The sequence below is a fragment of the Lissotriton helveticus genome, chromosome 8 (genome assembly GCF_964261635.1).
Source record: "Lissotriton helveticus chromosome 8, aLisHel1.1, whole genome shotgun sequence".
NCBI lineage: Eukaryota > Metazoa > Chordata > Amphibia > Caudata > Salamandridae > Lissotriton > Lissotriton helveticus.
In genome coordinates, this window is record NC_136069.1 from 1,141,072,134 (window position 1) to 1,141,091,398 (window position 19,265).

Here is a 19,265-nt window from a genome sequence, read left to right on the forward strand (position 1 = left end):
GTTTATTTTCTTATAATAATAAAGCTCAGTTTTGGTATATTAGCTAAGTCTTACTTCCCACTGGAACCCCAAGATGAAGGCGCTTTGGCAGCTTTTGCTGAGCTCTGCAGGATGAAAGACAACAGTTGAATCTCAGGATATAACATTTAAAATGGCACAATATTTGCAATAGATTTTCTACTGTTATGTTTATTCTCTTTTAACTAACACATTCTTCTGGATTAACACCTTGTAGACACACCCACACACACACAGACACACTTGTCCATTTATGGCACTCAAGTACCAATTCTCTATTGGCCAGAATGCAAAGAGCAAAGCTGTACCCTTTCTGTGTCATTAAAGCAGTCATTTTATTAGTGTACCATTAGTCGTCCGATAAGTTACCCACAGTGACATGGCCAACAGCCTTTGCAAATTTACAGTGGCAGCTTATAAAATAAGTGATATGAAAAAGAACCCTAGATATTAACTGCAAAGTAAATTTTGCTGTTCTACTCACTGAATGTATAATAGGCCAGGCTACTCACTGAGCAAAATACCATGGACTACATGATAGATATAGTATTTACAGGCTCAATGCCACATATTGTACCAGTGCGAAATCAAATAAATCACCAACTTATCTTGTTCCATAGAAGCCATAAACATATTCTCTCTAATATTCCTTATGGTTAACATAAGGCAGCATTACAGACTGCTTTAGTATTCAACTACCCACCTCTCAGTCTACCCACCCAATTGGTTGTCTGAGTTGCTGCTGGAGGAAGGTTATACATGCTAGCAGAAGATTTAAAGATGGAGAGGGGTTACTTTTCTATAGGACTTGAATAGTCTTATGCACCCTGAACTTGCTGCTGTGCTGATAATTGATATAGTCAGAGATAAAGTGAGTTGATTTTTGGAGTACTTGCTCAGAACTATCCACTTGTATTCATCTTTTCTTGCTTCACATTTACTATGTCCTCCCCTTCTTGACACCTTCACCAGCAAGCAGTGGTTCTAGTGTGTTCCTCTCTAGCAAATAAGTGGTACTCCACACATTCAGCCACTGTAAAGGTGGTAAAAGCTGTCCCTTCCATAACAACCTTGGTGTTGTGCAGTCCAGCCTGATTGAACAAGGACTAACCAGAGCATGATATCATGGCCAAAGTCTTTTAAATGGTGTAAGAGTTCCTGACTTTAGGACTGGGTGTATGGGAGTAAATGATAAGAAATGCTCACTCAAATATCATGACCAGTCACCAATCTAGCGATAAGAGGTGCTCCGATCTCAGTCATGCCTAGTCTCATGTGTTCACGATTGCTGATACTGCACACTAGGTCTCAACTGCAACAAAAGCTTGTTCTCGGGTACACTTGATAACTTCTACTTTGGTAACGACAGGGACTATTTGTGAGATTTTAATATTTAATGCAACCTCATTTAAAATGTAAAAAATGTCCATTGTCTTCCTGAGTACATTAAAGATTCCATGGCATATCGTTTCTAAGAAAGTGCCACTAAGCAGTTTAATAACGTGCTTCAGAAAGTTAGATGACATATATAAAGGAGACTTTGTCATTATAAAATAGAGTGTAGACAATTCTGAGGAAACCTAACAAAAATGCTTGTGTTCCAATTTAGAGGGCACCTGGCCTGGCAGTTCAGGCTTGACTATTCCTATAAAAGCAGGTCCACAACTGATTTCCATATATCTGTGTTAAAACTGACAATTTGGGTGAAAAACGATGAACTGGAATGTAGCCTGAGCAATCCACTGAGATTAATTCAACCTTTCTTTCCATCACTTTGTTGTTTGCTTCTTATGGCAAGTGGGTCAAAATGTATGCTAATGAATCTGTGATCCGTTTTTAAATGACTTGTCAAGTTTTGTTCAACAAGTGTGGATATGTTGTCAATCAATGTTCTATATTCCTAAACAAAAGGATATATGTGGTCTTGTCTTTACTTTATTTTTATTTTGTATTTATTTTGAAAGTTTTATATAGCGCGAACAAGATCTTTGCAGATAACAGAGCGCTTTACAGAGGCAGGTGTAATCATCATCAAGATCATCACGTTCCAGTACATAGCAAAAATATTACGTATAGTACAGGTATGAGGTAGCCAGGCATAGTTGGAGCGTATGACAACAAAATCGCTGTGATTATACAGAGATGGAGAAAAAAGGATCTAAGCATTTCAGACTAATATAGGTCACAACACACGTGCAGAGGAATATATAGGCTATATCATAATAAAATACTGGAGTACTGTTCGCAGTGTAAGTCAAACGCATTGTTCAAGTGTATTTAGCCATAAGGATACTTTTGACTTCTTTCTTAAAAAGAAGGGAGGAGGAGATGAGCCTCGTTTCAGGAGGGAGTGCGTTCCAGATCCTGGGCGCCATTCCAGAGAAGGAGCGTTTGTAAGTTTTTTCCTTCCGGAATCTTCGCGGTTTTAGCAGAAGATTGTTTGAGCTCCTGGTAGTTCTGGACCCCCCGGAAATTGTCAACTTATGAGAGAGGTAGCTGGGTGATTTCAGGTGTCTAGCCTTGTGCGTCATGCAGGCAATTTTCAGCTGTATTCTGGCTTCAAGAGGCAACCAGTTCAAGGATTTGAAGTCAGGGGAGATATGCGAGTGTTTTTTTGATCCAGTGATGAGTCTCGCTGCCGCATTTAGTGACGCTCTGAGGGGTGCAGTTGTCGTTAGGGGGAGGCCGCAGAGGGCCACGCTGCCGTAGTCTATGCGAGGAATGACCAGAGCTTGTACTGCTATTTGGAAGTCTTTTGCTGGAAGGAAAGGTTTCAGTTTCCTCAAGGTATTTATTTGGAAGTTCGCCCCCTTGGTAGCCTTGCTGATATGCTGCTGCATGTTGAGGTTGGTGTCAAGTGTTATGCCTAAGGATTTTGCTGAGTCCGCGATGGTCGGTTGGACATTGAGTGCTGTTAGGTGTTTAAGCCATGTTTGAGCGGAGGATATTTTCGAGGGAGGTGAGATTAGGAGGAACTCAGTCTTCATAGCATTGAGTTTGAGGTGGTTATCGGCCAGCCAGGATTGGGTGCTTCTGATCGTTGAGTTCAGACTCAGGATGTCTTTGGGGGAATGTAACTTGAGATATATTTGAGTGTCATCGGCGTACATGTGAAAGTGTACATTTGATGTTTGTAGCAGGGTGGTGAGAGGCTCCATAACTCGGTTGAACAGAGTAGGGGATAGGCAGGATCCTTGAGGGACACCTAACGACACCGGTACTGGGGAAGACATCAGGTTTTTGCTCTTGAATTTTTGAGACCTGTTGTGTAGGAAGGAAGTGAACCAGTGAAGCACAGTCCCAGAGAAGCCCATTCTTGTCTTTAGGAGATCGAGTAAGTTCTCATGTTTCACTGTGTCAAATGCTGACGAGAGATCAAGAAGGATGAGGAGGCAGGTATTATTTTGATCTAAGATTTGGATGGCATCGTCAATTATGTGCGTCATAGCGGTTTCAGTGCTGTGCCCAGCTCGGAAGCCTGATTGGTGTGGGTTGAGGAGATCAAACTGTTTATGTGCTTTGTCATTTGTAATTGGACGCATTTTTCTAAGAGTTTGGCAAGAGTGGGAATGTTGGTAATCGGACGGTAGTTGTTTAGATCAGTAGGGTCGGCTGTTGGTTTCTTCAGTAAAGGTGTAACTTGTCCAACTTTGAGGGAGTCCGGGATGGCTCCTTGTAGTAATGAGCTATTGATAATTTTAGTCCAGAGTGGGAGTAGCAGAGGAATGAAGTCTTTTACGGTGTTAGCAGGGAGAGGGTCAGTGAGGTGATTGGATGGTTTTAGGGTGCTGAGTATTCTGTCAATTTCCGAGTATGTGTCAAAGGATGACCAGGTCGCATTGTTTTTTAGTTTATTGGGAGTTATGCAGTTGGGGATTGAGTAAAGGCTTGCGTCATTGAGGAGGTCTCTCCTTATATTGTCAGTTTTTTTGTTAAAGAAGGATGAGAAATCTTCACAGGAAGGAGTAGTGCTCATAATGTCGATAGCTGGGGGTTGTTCTTTAGATTGAGATCGGATTAGCTCGAACAGTTTACTTGGACGGTTTTTTGCTTGGTCTAGCTGGACTCTGAAGAACTCTGACTTTGAGCGTTTTATTTTCCTGAAGTATGCATTTCTCTTTTTCCTCAGAGTTTTAAGATGCAGTGCCGAGGGGACTGATCTCCAGGTGCGCTCTGCCATTCTCATAGCCCGTCTCTCTTCATTGAGACTCCCGTTGTACCAGGGGTTGGATGTCTTAGTGGATGCTCTTTTCAGTTGCATTGGAGCGGCCTCATTGATTATTGAGGCCATGGAGTTAAGATAGTGGTCAGTCAGGTCCTGGACGTCAGTAACGTCGGTAGGGGGGAGTAGGAGATTGCAGCTGTTAGGGGGTAGAGAGTTTGCATTGAGTTTCTTCATGTCTCTTTTCCAAACTTTGGGCATGGCGTATTGCACCGGAATGAGTTTTACTTTTTCCTTGATGAGGAATGTGATAATATGGTGGTCTGACCAGTCACAAGGTTGGATTGATTCAAGTTGAGTGGTGCCTTCTTTGGAGATGACCAGGTCGAGGATGGAGCCTTTGTCATGTGTTGGAGTGTTGCAAATTTGCGTGAGGTTAGAAGCGATGAGGAAACTTTTGAGGCTATTAACTACAGCGTCACTGCCATCATTCCAGTGGAGATTGTAGTCACCAAGGTAAATTTGTGTGTTTTGCCGTCCAGCGTTGATAGATATTTACTGAATGCCTTTTTCGGGAAGAGGGTGCTGTGAAAACCTGTAAGTAAAGAACGCAGTCCAAAAAGCTGCACACGGGGAACTAAATTCAGGAGGTTGGGCCCTGAACCTTGATTTATATTATAGAAGGTTACATGTTGTAGAGAATCCCTTACTGACATTGTGGGCCTAATGTTTGCAGTGGAAGTGCCAAATCCCACTCAAGGAGTACCACTGCCTGGGTGCATAGGGGAAGCCTGCTGTTCGAGCTCGGGTGACTTTTCAAAAGGACCTCAAGAAAAGGGGGACATTGTGTATGATTTCTTTTCTTCAGGCCTGGGTTAAACTCAAGCTGCTGCTACGGCGCAGGAGGATGCCTGGAAAGGGACAAACCCTTCTCAGCCAGCAATGAGGCACCTACATCAGTGTAACCCTCCAGCTGCATGGTGTCTGACCAGCATACTTAGTCATCCAGACTGTATGAACAGTACTTTATAGTCCAAAGATCATCCAGTGGGCCAACAGCTGCTGTCAAGACTAACAGCCTATTCAACAGTGTTAGTACGCCTAGTCTAGATACAAAGTGAGTAGGGGTGAGGATATTTTCCAGATCGATTAACCAACCACCATTTGGGATCCAGATAGGATTTCAAGATCCAGTGCAAACATAGATGTAACAGTGGACAATAAGTGAAGTTGTTTATGTAATTGAAACTCTTATGGATAAACACCACTTCCCATTGTTGACATGGGTACTAAGCATGGGCTATTGTGATAAGGTGCAAGTTCATGATTTTAGCCATTCTTTGAGCCAAGTATCAGCTGCATCTTCCTGTTACAATGCTCACACTGCCACAACCATTGCATTAGCCTCACTCAGAGAGTTGGGACCAGCCGCGGCCTGTGCCGGTAAGAGAGGGGGGCCGGGTTGGGGGGGATTCGACAGATGACCAGGAAGGAAAATTAAATGAATTATTAATTTGTCCTTGTCGTCTGTGAAAAGCCCCCCCCCCCCCACCTGGCACCACCACCCCCCTGCTCTTATCTGCACGGGCCGCAGCTGGTTGGGACCATCAGTAGAAAACTGTTTCTCAGATGCTGCAAGTCATTCCCATCAGTGCAGAGGGTTGGCTAGTGAAGTGGAAACTATGCTCACCTTTGATATGCATTTACATCTAAATTATCTTTTACCTTGGTTATCATTCTGCGACAATCGTACTGTGACAACCACACCATTGCACAACAACACCAAGATTGTCAATAATAATTTTCTTTTTTTTATATATTTATATTTTCTTTAAATACTATATTACCTTAAAATAATCAATAAGTGCTTTTGAATACTTCACAGCATGATCTCTTTTGAGCCGGAACATCCTCCAGTATAGAAGAGCCAAGCATCGATAACTATTGAAGAAGTAAAGAAAAAAGAGTTGAGGAAATAGGAAAACACTAAACATAAAAAGAGACAGAAATAGATACATTTAAATGACACCCTAGCAATGTTATGACCATTGGAGGTGCACTTCAATAATATAAGCCTGAAAATAGCTCTCATATCATGGCAGCAAGACTGTTGTACATTTTGCAGTCTATTTTGAAAGCACAACAATAACTGATGTAAATGCTTGAATCCATAAGCACCTCTGGTCAATATTTGGCGCTAAAGTAAAGCACAGGTTTAGCATCAATCTATCTACAGTTAACAGTAGCACTATGTTCTGCAGAGTAAAGCCATGAAACTAAAATAGAAGTACTTTGATTTAGATCGTTTTTAAGAGTACCCACAAAGGTAACACTCTGCTACACTACATAGAAAAGGTTCTATTAATGCAAAGCTCTGATGTGCACAGACTAGAAAGGGAAAAATATTTACAGCACTCTCTGGTCCAAACAGTCTAGAGTAGGGTTCTCCAAAGTTAGTCCTGGAGCGCAGAAATTTTAAGATAACTACATTTATCGAAATGGGGACATGCTAAAAATCTGGCATGGATCAGGCCCTCCAGTGCCAACTTTGGAGAACCCTGGTCTAGAGGCAACCTTTAGGAGCCAACTCTGATTCTCTGCAGTCTAGAAGAGGTCAATGAAAAGTATTCTTGTTCTCTGCATAGCCAAGAAAAGCAAGCATCCTTTGATCACAGTTTTAATACTGCACAATCAGTTGTGCATTCATTCAGTGACCTCAAAAAAAGCCATGCTGCCTGGCACATTTCAGTGGACACACCTGATTTATAGAATATTTGGAGTGATAATCTCTAAATCCTCCACTCATCTACTGGAAAGAAGTGCTAGAAAATAACCGGGCGGAAATTTGAACCTGACACTTTCTACCATGTTTTCCACATGAAGGCAAATGGAGCCAAAATGAGGGAAAGCGTGCAGACCACCCCCTGCCTTCCCAAGACACTGATAGACCACCAGGAAGCTCAGGTTTCCAACCATCCTTGCTTTGTGAAGAGTCAGGAGCACTAGCTTGCCCCCTTCCAAAGGGTGTTGAAACTATTTTCTCTTCAGAAAATCCTGCTCTGCTGCCCTCACCCTCAAATGTTCCTTTACTCAATGTCTCATACCTCTAAAGAAGAACTCACCCTGACCACTTCATAGGGCAGCCTGCTACTTTCATTAAGGATGTTCACATCACTCCCAGGGACAGTGGGGCTGCATACGAGGGACTAGTTTCGCCTCAACAGAAGGCAAAGAGATGGCTGCAAACAACAATGTAGTGCATAATTGTACCATGAATGCGAGAAAGTTGCGCAACATTTTTGTTGCCTTTTGTGATGTTTAGGGCAGGAATGGGTGGAGGTAAGCAAACAGTGAGTGAGAGTACAAGTTCATCTTGCCTTCCCAAAGGGGTCACAATGGGGTATAGAGACTACAAGGTTAGTTTAAGAAAGTGAGAGCGCTTCTAATTCTCAACAGTAGAAGCGAAACCCAGAATCCTACCTTGAAGAGCATCTGAGAAAGTGGAAAATGAAAGAAGATCAGAGAAATAGTGTAGAGTGAAAATAGCAAAGGACTCAAGAAAACTGAAATTATTTTCTTTCCTGTGTCTGCTTCAATATCTATTACTCCTATATTTCCTTGTCTTCGATTCCCATTTCTAGCTCGGCATGAAAGCTCAGCATTGTCTTTGATTCACCTTTGTAAATTGCTCTGTCCAACTTTCATCATTTTTTAAGACTTGTTGTTTTTACTTGTATGACATGTTAAATTAGCCCTTTTTATTCTTTTCTTTTGTTAAACTACTTTTGCAGTCCTCTTCTTTTTTTTAAAACTCAGATTAACTTTTGCTTTGCAGCCACTGCAGCTGCCGCCGTTCCACTTGTTGTCCTCTTCTGATGGTGGGAGGGATATGCTGTTTCGTTTGCACTCTGACTGATTGGAGGTATTTGTCAGCAACGGCGAGCCACCACTTTACCTAAACAGACCTACCTCTTGGCAGGTAGCACGCCGGTGCAACCCTCTCCTCCGATGGTCTTCTCTGTTTGTGGTTTCCCTCATAAAAAGCGTGCAGTGTCTCCAGCAAACTGGACTTCCTCCTTTCCAGGGTACCTCTGATAGGAGCCTCTGGGAAGGAATATTCTCCCTAATCCAAGATGGTTGCTACTTTTCCACTTTCTAGGGAAATCAATCCAAGAGAGTATGCAGGGCAGCTGGTCCTTACATCATTTCCTGCTTCTAGCCTAGGGAATCAACTTTCTGCTTCTTGCGTTGCAATGCTTAGAGCAGTACTTTGTCGTGCTTCCTTGCTCTTGTCCTTTTTTTGGGGCTATTCCCTGGAGATAATCAGTCCTGTCACTTGACTTTCCTTCCTCTCTCTCTTTAGGTTCCTTCCTCACTTGCCAGCATGAATCCTGTCTGTCATTTTGGATGTCTACTGGTTTCATCACTTCCTTATTGGGCTTTCTAGCTGTTTTCAAGCAACATCCTCTTGGCCAGCTCTGGAGCCCCGCCTGACCTCTGAGGTTTTTTGCCTTCATGCTTTTTTCTCCTTGGGGCTCCTTTCGGAATACACCTTCTACCTCGTGTCTGTTTTGTCATATTTTTCTCTCTAGTATTGACCCATTTGTTTTTGTTAAATGCTTTGGTAAAACTGCAATAATAAATAAATAGGGGTTCATTGGATGAGGGAGAAAGTAGAACGATCTTTTTCTAGAGAAAAGGAGTCATGATCTGCAGGAAATGTTGAATGCATGACAGGTGGCTGCTCACATTAACAACAAGCTGTGAAGGTTGGGCAGGAATGTGTACAAAGACACAGTAGTGCGGTAGTGGCAATGGGACAGATAGGGTTTGCACAGATTGCTTAGAGAGGGCCTAGCTCCAGGATTGGAGATAGGTCAAGAAGCCTGATCTGAAATGCCACTCCCTTTGCCTAGTCCTGGGACACTCGGAGTATCTGTTGCATTTTATAAATTTCTGTTGTTGTTACCCCTACATATATTCTGAAGGCCTTCATTACTCCAGAACCTTTGGTATGGGTATCAGAGTATGAGACTTTAGTCTCTCCATTTGTGCTTATTGTTATATTGACGACAAACCAGGGTCTCCATGGTATGACTCTTAAGATTTGAAGTGGGCTTTGTATGCATATATCAGAAGACATTTTTTCCAACCTTACAGTCTTGTCAATAGCAAAACATTAGGGTATAGTAAGGTGAAACTTTTTCCTGTCAAGTTAAGAAGCTATCACAGAAAATATGTTAGTTAGGAAGAAGTTTAATGTCACCATGGCGGTCACCTGAAGTACCTACTTAAATTCCCAGAGGGAAGTTTTGTCTAAGTACTCATACCATTGTTGATGGGAATGCAGGCTTTCATTATGCAGTGTATTTCAGCATGAAACTACGGCGTACTGTTGAAGAACAATGTCCTGGAGATGCATTCGATTTCTTGGACTGCTGCAGAATATTAGATGGAGGAGACCGCGGAGGGGGGCAACTGGAGGTGGTGGAAGTAAAAAAAATGTCTTGCTGAGTCCAGATGACAGTACGCATCAACAGGCATGTGATTGGCCAGGAGGAAAGGAGGGTGTGAGTGAGACTTTCTGGTATGAGAGATCTGGAAGGATGAGCTTGTCTGCTGAGAGGCAACCAAGAATGCAGCTAGAGCTTCTGCACAAGCACGCAGGTCCTCACACCTGGGATGGGACAGGCTGTAGGGCCTTTAAGAGCTTTTCTAGAACCTTTCTCTAATTTGTGGTCATCAGTCCTCATTTGATAGACAGTTCATACTTCAATCTTGCTGGCTAACATCACAAAAAGATTCTGGTGAAGAAGAGTAAATGGACTACGCTTTTGGATCACCAGACCCAGGCTACCAAACCACTGCATGGGACAGGGTACGCATGGTAGTTCCCTAACTTTTTTGGATTAGGTATTGGCGCCATATGGTTTTCAAAATACCTTTTATGTAGCTGGAATGCCATTTTTAAGGGAATTCCCAATCCAATCTGTATTTCCTTCTCAGAATTGAGTAAGAAAGCGACACCTGTCCAGGCCTCGGAGTTCTCAAACTTTCCCTAGCCCCTCCAGAGTGACTTGCTATGGTAAGTTAGGATGGCATTTAGACAGACAACACATGTACAAATATAGAGCTTAGGTACTGGAAAGGTAATTCTTGTCTACAATATAGTCTGAATTACTCATCTCCTTCCTACTTGCCCCTTGCCAGACTTCAAGCCAGTTGGACAAAGTTTCAATTAATAAAGCTATCCAGTAGACACTGTTTGGGAAATTGAATACGGTACTAGGAAGATAGAAAAGCCAGACAATAAAATAATGCATAATAAAAAAGTTACAAATCACACTTAGCTGCTTATTTACAGTGAATCTAGATAATGGAATCTGATGAAGTTTTAGGCCACTTAGGTCCACATGTATCAATACTGGAAATAGAGATTACCTAATTGAGATTTTCTGTGAATCGCAATTAGGTAATCTCTATTCCTAATGTATGAAACTCTATGAGTTTCATTTAGCGATTCCTAGTGGGTTGCAAATCGGCCTACCTCGTGAATATTAATGAGGTAAATAGCAAATTGCGAACCATTGGGAATAGCTACAATCACAGGGATGGTGGCTTGCTGGGGTCAGCAGACCACCATGTCCGTGATTTCTTTTAAATAAAGCAATCTTTTTTTTAAAAAAATGCAGCCCGTTTTCCTTAAAGGACAACGGGTTCCGTTTAGAAACAAAACATGAATAGTCCGGGCCGTTTGCGAGCAGAAAAAAAGCTTCTTACATCTGGCCCATAGTCAGTACAACGGAAAAAGTAATCTGGCATGGCCTGAGATGCTCTGTGCTGACTGTGGGAAGTGGAAGCCTTGGTAATAAAACTCAAACTCTTTAAAAATGCCAATACAACTCCCTGGATTATGTAACATAATCTCATTCACAGCAGGACACAATGACAGAAAGAATATTACTTGACAATTAGTAATTTGCCGTAAAATGTTGGAAAGTGTCCTTTAGTCTCATAGGAAACATTCCGGTAACACATTTCCTGTTATATTATAATTTTTGCAGTTCTGGCTTTGCCCAGCCACTCAGCTTTGTTCAAACTTGTTCTTCGTGTTTTGGGAATTCAATAAAATGCATGGTTCTGAGAACTGGTTCCAACAGTATAGTCAGCGCACATTGAATTAATCAATAGTAATGGTAAACACTGTGCAATTTGCTACAAAGAGCTTCTTGTTTAAAAAAATGAAAGGAAATAAAATGTGGCATTACAAACCATAGTGCTGCAAGCTGCTTCTCTTGAGGCGTGGCGCCGGAACCTGAGTGAGACTTAAGCCTCATGGCATACCTTTAAAAGAGGACAAGAAAGTGAGATCAAATGAGTAAGATTCACTTTAAGAGCACCACATTATGCATGTATAAAATTCAGAAACATGCAAAAATGATTTACATGCAAATGTACAATTGCTCATTTGTTATAAATATTTAATCTGTTGCTTTGCTTCTAAGAATGCAGTCCCATAAATCAAAACATTTTGTATAGCATTCTCTTCTAGTTCTGTTAACTTGGGGAAAAAGAGAGCAGAGGTTAGTTAGGAAAGGCACTAGGTATTCAGCGGTAAGGATGGGTGAACATTTTTGCTGACATGCGAAGAAGGTTAATCTGCATGTTTTTAGTCCATCTACAGAAAGGAGGTCAATACGTGAAAATAAAACAATCCAATCCTTAGTCAGAGTAACAAAGTGCAGTTTCGATACCAAAACAACACCTGAAAACTACTTTGGTTTACACAGCACGGGCATTGTTGGGCTGCACAACTGTTCATTGATGTGCAGGCTGACAAGAGCTATTTGGGGAGGCTACCAGCATCCAATTAGACTGTTCTACCCAGTTCTGATTGGTTGAGGGCAACCAATCAGAATTGATAACACATTCTACTGTGTCACTAATCCTGGTACCATACTTGGGACATCAAGATCAAGATACTTATTTTTTGCAACACCTCTTCTGGTAGAGACTTTATCTAACTGCAGATTCCTCACCTTAGAATATTACCCAGGCATCAGACTGGGTCCAGAAAACTTTAAAGCAGTACCCCTTTGTGCCGGAAGGTGGCGCCGGTGGCCCTGACATCATCCATGCTGAGTGTAATGTGCACAGTGCTATATAGACACCACCCAAGTGCGATGAAATCAGTTGCTATTCGTGACACTTCCATGTCCGCAGATCCAGACCCAAAATCCAATTGGTTGTGACCAGTGTGCAAATTCCTATATTGGGATCTTTTTAGGTGAAAGAGTCCAGTTCACAGAATGGAGAGGATTGGGGGTCCTTAGAGGAATCTGTGGCTAGAATCTGTACCAGTAAAAACTTAACTTGTTCTTCAGATAAAGACTTCTACCACAGGTTCTTCATCTTAGAAAAGATATCAGAGCAGTACCTCCCAGGAGGTGGGGATGTGAACTGGTTCAAGCCAAAAAGTCCTGCAAGACCAATAGGGCAAAATGCCTGTCATGCCAGACCAGGCTGTCCATGCAGCAGGGCTGTGTGAACGTATGGAAGGACACCTATGCCGCAGCCTGGCAAATGTCCAGACAGGCACTCTGCGTACCAATGCAGTAGTAACAGCCTTGGTTCTGGGCAAATGAGCCCACAAGCCCTTGGCAGGCTGCTTCCTACCTAAAGCATAGCAGATCAAATGCAGAGCATGACCCAGCGAGAGATGGTCCGCTTTTGCACCACTCTGTCCTTCTGCACTCTCATGAACCCAATAGAGAGCTGATCGTCCACCTGGTCTTGTCTGGTACGATCAATATAGAAGCTCAGGGCCCTCTTTGGGTCCAGGAGATGGAGACTCTATCCTTCTTAGGGGGTTTAGGTAGCGCAAAGAACATGAGCAGGGTGATGGATTGACCAAAGTGAAACAGTTGTGAACTCCATTAGCAAGAAGGACGCCAGAGTCCGGAGAACCAACTTGGGGGATAGAAGGTAGTGTAAGGAGCGGCAAGAGATACAGCCTAAAGCTCACTCACCCTCTGGCTTGAAGTTATGGCCACCAAGAAAACAGTCTTAGGGAAAGCAATCGGAGTGGACAGCTATGCATGTGTTCAAAGGGAGAACACACGAGGAAGGTCAAAACCAAATTCAAGTCCCACTGGGGCATAATGAAAGGAGAGGGGAGGAAAAAATGTTGAAGACCTTTAAGGAAATCATCACAACGGGTAATTTAAACAACAAAGGTTGGTTCTGCAACAGCACAAAGGCATAAATAGCCGACAGATAACCTTGAACTGTGCCCAAAGGAATGCCTTTCTGGGCTAAGGATAAAACAAGCAACAAATCCTATGACACCTTGGCATGAAGTGGTTTGATCTGTTTGGACACTCACCAAGCCACAAATGTGTCCCAACAGCAGGCACATATGGCTTTGGTAGAGGGATGCCTGGCTGCGAGAATAACATCCACTACCTCCATAGGAGTGTCAAAAGCTCTCAACTGCCGCTGCTCCATCTCCATGCATGGAGGTGGAATGTGTACAGGTTTGGGTGCAGAACCCTGCCCTGCTGTGGCAACAGGAGGTCCTGAAGGGCAAGCCTAATCGGAGGACAGGTGCTCATGCTGGGGAGCTCAGGCTACCAAATTCTCCTAGCCTAGTCACCGCCACCAGGATAACTTGGGTCTAGTCTGTCTTGTTCTTCTTCAGAACTCGGGACAGGAGTGGTATCAGCGGAAAGGCACACCAGAGTCCCAAGTTCCACTGTACGCTGAACGCATCTTTGAGTGAGAGCCGTTTTGGAAACTCCAATGTGTAGAAGTGCTGACATTGCGCATTCTCATCTGTGGCAACAGATCAAGCCAGTGATGTCCCCATTCGCAGAAGAGACATTGAGCCACTTCCTGATGTAACTGCTATTTTTGATCTGCTGGGCGTCCACAGTTGAGTTAGTCTGCCGTGGTGTTCAAAGATCCTGCTAGGTACTGTACCACCAGCAAAATCCACTGGCTCTTCTGCTATGTCCAGAGGCACAGAAACTTCTTGTATAGGGCATACAACCCAACCTCGCCCTGCTTATTGCAGAACTGCATGGTGGTGGTGGTGTCGTGTTAACACCTGAACCAGTCTCCCTCGAATGGATGGCAGGAAGCGTTCATCAACACCAAGCAGATGGCCCGCAACTCCAACAGGTCAATGTGGAGTTGAACATCTGCCAGAGACCAGATACCTCTGATCTCCACCTCCCCCAGCCCAGAAGCGATGCATCTTTCACCACTGTGATCTCTTGGTGGGGAAGGGAGAGGGGTTCTGCTGCTGATCAAATTGCGGTCCTCTAGCCACCTGTGCAGGTCTTTCACAGTCTCCTCCGAATTCTGAACTGATGCTTAGAGGTCCCCTTGAGGTTGCACTTACTTGGACTTCAAATACTGAGGCAGAGCCCACATATGAAATATTCAGTGCTCAACCTGGAGGATGCAGGAGTCCATCAGTCTCAATAGCCTGAGAGTCAACCTTACTGATATCCAGAACAGAGGCTGAAACATTAGGATCATAGTCCGAATGTCCTAGACTCTCCACTCCAGTGGGATAGGCGCAAAACTGCACCATGTCCAAAGTGACTTTGCTGAAAGGGAGCATCTGAGAAGGAGTCAGGTGTGACTTCAGCATGTATATAGTGAACCACAACAATATGAGGAGGTGCTCCGTAGTCTGGAGGTGGTTGACGACTATCTGAGGCAAGCCTGCCTTCAGCAGTCAGTGGTCGAGGTAGGGGAAGACTGGGACCCTGTCCTTTTCAGATGAGCAGCGACCATCACCATCATATTTGAGAGTAACAGAAGGATGCTGATGAAGCCAAATAGGAGCAAAGCAAACAAAAAATGCTCATGGCCCAAAGTGAACCGCAGGTAATGCTTGTAGGTCAACAGGATGGGGATGAGAAATTAAGCATTCTGCTGGTCCAACACTACTATCCAGTCTCAATGGCTGAAACCCTGAGGGGACATGTCCCTTTTACACTGGTGAAAAAGATTTTTCAGAAAGGCGTTGAAATTTGAGGAAAAAAGACTCATTGCGATTAAGAAACTGATGTCAGCATGCCTGGCTGGCACCTTTATAGGCATGTGCACGTCATATCCAGTGCAGATGATGCCGATGTAGAGATCTAGTCCGACGCCTGGGAAATATTCTAAGGTAAGGAATCTGCAGTTACAAGTCTTTATCAGAAAAATAAGTCCACCAGTAGTCAGCGTGAAGGAGCTATTGACTTTAAGCATAACCTTGTGTTTGAATAAAGAAGACTCTTCTTGTAATTGGTGTATTCAGAAAACATAAGCGGTAAGCATTATTCAATTGAACAGATTTCCTAGAACTAGCAGTTGCATATTCTAACTTAGTGGCGAGTCTGACTTTTCTTCCACTTACCCATTATGCATTTCCATTGTTCAGTAACACAGGCTACCATCTTAACATTTTAGATTCCTCATTGCTACTAAGCCATTCTTTCCAATTACCTCTCATACATCAGCACACATGAAGGTCATCTAAAAGTCCTAGGAAGTTTGTATACTTTTAGATCTTGCTGATTGACAATTGTTCTATTTAGCTCATTGGAAAAGCAATGGCCAAAGGGCAAATTTTGAAGGGTACCCCCACCTTTGAATGCCCATTTACTCCTCATGGGAGCAGTTTTACTTCCACATACAATGCTCACTTCCTCTTCATGGGAGCTGATTGACTTCCACATACTTTTTCAACGCGGTACCGTTACAACGCATGATTTACAACGAAAGTCGTTTCAACGACTTTCGCTGGAGGGCGCTCTAGGATAGGGAATAGTTTAATTTACTATCCAACACCTTCCCTACTATCCACGGGGACTGGAGTTGGAATAGTAAATTAAACTATTCACTATCCAGCGCCCCCATTGCAAGTCGTTGTAACGACTTGCGTTGTAAAACCTGCGTCGTAAGGGTACGCGTTGTACCGTCATACATCCCTCGTCAGGAGGCCACTGCAGCTCGCACCACACATTACCTCTGCTATGCTGCCAATGATAGTAACAACACAACTACTAACCATCACACTCCTATAAGTGTGACCATTCAGACAATTTCAGACCTCCAAAGCTATGAGAATGTCTTGGATGGCAGGTAATAGTCATTTTTAATGTATATTGAATTAATAATGAACTGTTAATGTGGTCATCTCTAAATTAGCCAGACTGTCACAAGCGCCAGTGTTGACAATTAAGTGCTGGTGCTGAGCACCGGAAACCATTGGCTCAAATTAAGCACTGAAAATCACCTAGTGAGTGCAAATCCACCTTTTGTGAACTGCAAATGTGAATGTGCACTCATCTAGCTATTTGCAAGTGTAACTTGAACTTATGTGTGCAACTGTCTTTGAGAAAAAAAACGCTTCACAACAGCTTATTTATGACTTCTAAACAAGCCGCTTCATGAACTGGACACAGAGTGAACAAGTGAAGTAGTAAGAAAAGGGGATTCATAGCGTTATTGAAAACGGTTTATCAGAGCTATCAAGAAGAACTGCCTGTACCAATGCACTAAGACCCATTTCGCCACAGAGACACTTGCCATCAGTACCATTACAACACTTCTTAAGCCTCGTCAGTATCAGATATATGGTAAAGAAACAGTTATATTGCTGTCTTAAATTAACCAGAACTGGAACTGTATGTGTCATAATACAAAGCTTAGTATATCTATGGGCCTGAATGTGAGGATTTATCTACCCATTTTCTTTTTGCCTAATGCCCTGAATATTTGCCACTGAGGAGGCATGAAAGCCAGAAGCCTGTTAAGCTGATATTTCTATATAGAGCTGCTGAACGTTGCCTTGTCTCCAGGGCACTCTTGGCCCTCAGTGACATACCTAATGAGTTCCACAGTTTCCGAGTACATGGTGTAAGGGGATTTACACTCCACTGGGCCGTGTTCCAAGGCGTTCCCACACTCAATGAATGAGAGGGCTGCTTCAGTGTAGTTCAGAGCTTTGCCAAACTTCTCCATCTGGAAGACAAAATGCATGTTTATAATAATCACTAGATGAATTAATAATCAATCATTATAAACAATAGAGGTTACATGTGATAGACTGTAATCAAGTAATGTTGCAGCACAGTAATGTTTCACTTTCAGACAGTGAACTTGTGTCATAAGCTAAAGAAAATAATCTGCTTTCAGGGAAACATCTTTCAGGAGATGCACCTTCAATATATATTTTTGGTCTAGAAAGGTGCCATTGTTGCCGGCCGACCAAAGGACTACGGGGCACATGCATCAAAGTTTCTTTTTGCGATAACCAAATAGCGATTTTTTTAGAAATCGCTATTTGGTAACTGCAAAATGCAGTGCAACAAAACAGAGAGCAAATAGCGATTCTCTAATTGCGATTCCTTAAGAATAGCAAACTCAATTAGGGAATTGCTATTTGCAATTGCGACTCCATTTTTTCCTATGGGCCTCAAGGCCCATAGGTGAAAATGGTCTTGTATTGCCTAAATTGCGATTACCAAATTGGTAATCGTAAATTTGGTAATGGAAAGGCAAGGGTGCCCGATGGCCTAAGGCCTCGCTGTGGCACCCCTAACCAAAAAAGATGCACATGTAAGGCACACACTTGCCTTAGGGGCATGTGTGCGCCCCATATAGCACTTTGTCAAATGCAGTTTTGTGCATTTTTCAAAGTATACGCATGGTTAACATCAACTTGAAGTTGATGTTAATTAGCGTTTCCTAAATGCACAGTTTGACTTTAGGAAAGGCTTCTTGCATGTGCATTAGGGAATCGCAAATTGTGATTCCCTTTTAGCATTTGCAATTTAAGGAATCTCAAAAAATTGTGATTACCTAAATTGCGAATAAAAAAACTTTCATGCATTAGGAAAGGCCTTTTTGTGATCGCAAACAGCAGATTTTTGCGAATCGCTCTGGTTGCGATCGCAAAATATCTTGATGCATGTACCCCTAAAATTCATAATCACATGCACATCCAGCATGGAGTTTTGACAGTGCGTCAGTTAATCCCTTTCTCCGCTTTTCAGCCATTTTTTAAGTGCAAGACAGTTCCAAATCAAAAATGAGCAAGTAAATCAAACATTTCCATACATTGCTGTTGGCCCAATAAACAACGCCATTTGTGGGTGTAAACTTGAGATAACAGATGTAATTGGTTCAATTTGCACCTGCCAAGTGTCCAGAAAAAAGGTACCTAGCTGGCATGAATGTTCTTACTGCTGGGTAACTGTATGCCAGAACTGCATACAATTATGCAGTGGTAAACCCACACAAAAACTGGGGAGTGGGAGCATCAAGGCGTGGTCTCCCTTGACAGCTTCTGAACACCCTCATATTTGTTAGTTTGTTGCCCCATGCAAACTCTTCACAGATCCTTTTCCACCCTGGAAATGGTCTTAAGTTTTCTTCAGCAAAACACTGGTGTACATACTTTTCCAGGTGGGAACTGTAATAGAACAACCCCAATCTTCCTGGGTATGCAGTGGAGGGGGTTGCACCACAGGGAAAATGTTTGTCTAAATGGAGGAAAAAATATTGAAATTGAAACAAAAATATGCATTTGTTTGTTCAGTTGGCTGCCTTTCCCCAGTGTGGAGTTGTACTGGATGTACAACAATGCTTGGAAAACCAACAACTCAGAAAAATGTCACATGGCATTCCCTATAGTAGAGTTCTTCACATTATGGATATGGAGCACTTTCCCACTCTATACCACAACACACTCTTAAATGAGTGCACTGGACACAGTGTACTATATCACAACAAACGAGCTGTTCCCAGTGCACGTGCCTGCACTAGAAACAGTGCATTAGTGAAAGGTGGACCTGCTGTTTCAAGCCAACAATCTGCCTTTCTTTGGAGGTAGCCACCTAGCCTTTGTTTCAAAGGAGGGAAAGTTATCCTCTGTAGGCTTGTGCAGAGAGTGACTGCACCCAATGGCAGAGACACGCCTGGGCCCCCAGGGAGCCCTATACCACTCTCACACCTCTTTCAGTGACTGTGCCAACTCTATTTGGCATACAGTTAGTGAAACCTCCTAATGGCATCTTTG

General features: G+C 42.9%; 1 protein-coding gene across 1 annotated transcript in view; it reads right to left on the bottom strand.

Moving 5' to 3' along the window:
- The window catches only part of AFF3 (ALF transcription elongation factor 3), a 1,926,848-nt gene that overhangs the window by 12,894 nt on the left and 1,894,689 nt on the right, over positions 1-19,265 (bottom strand). Inside the window, exons 16-19 of the mRNA XM_078658016.1 lie at positions 17,070-17,206; positions 11,453-11,524; positions 6,028-6,121; positions 55-104 (exon numbers count right to left, since the gene is read on the bottom strand). Of these exons, the coding sequence (XP_078514142.1) occupies positions 55-104; positions 6,028-6,121; positions 11,453-11,524; positions 17,070-17,206 (353 nt within the window). The remainder of the gene's footprint in view (positions 1-54; positions 105-6,027; positions 6,122-11,452; positions 11,525-17,069; positions 17,207-19,265) is intronic.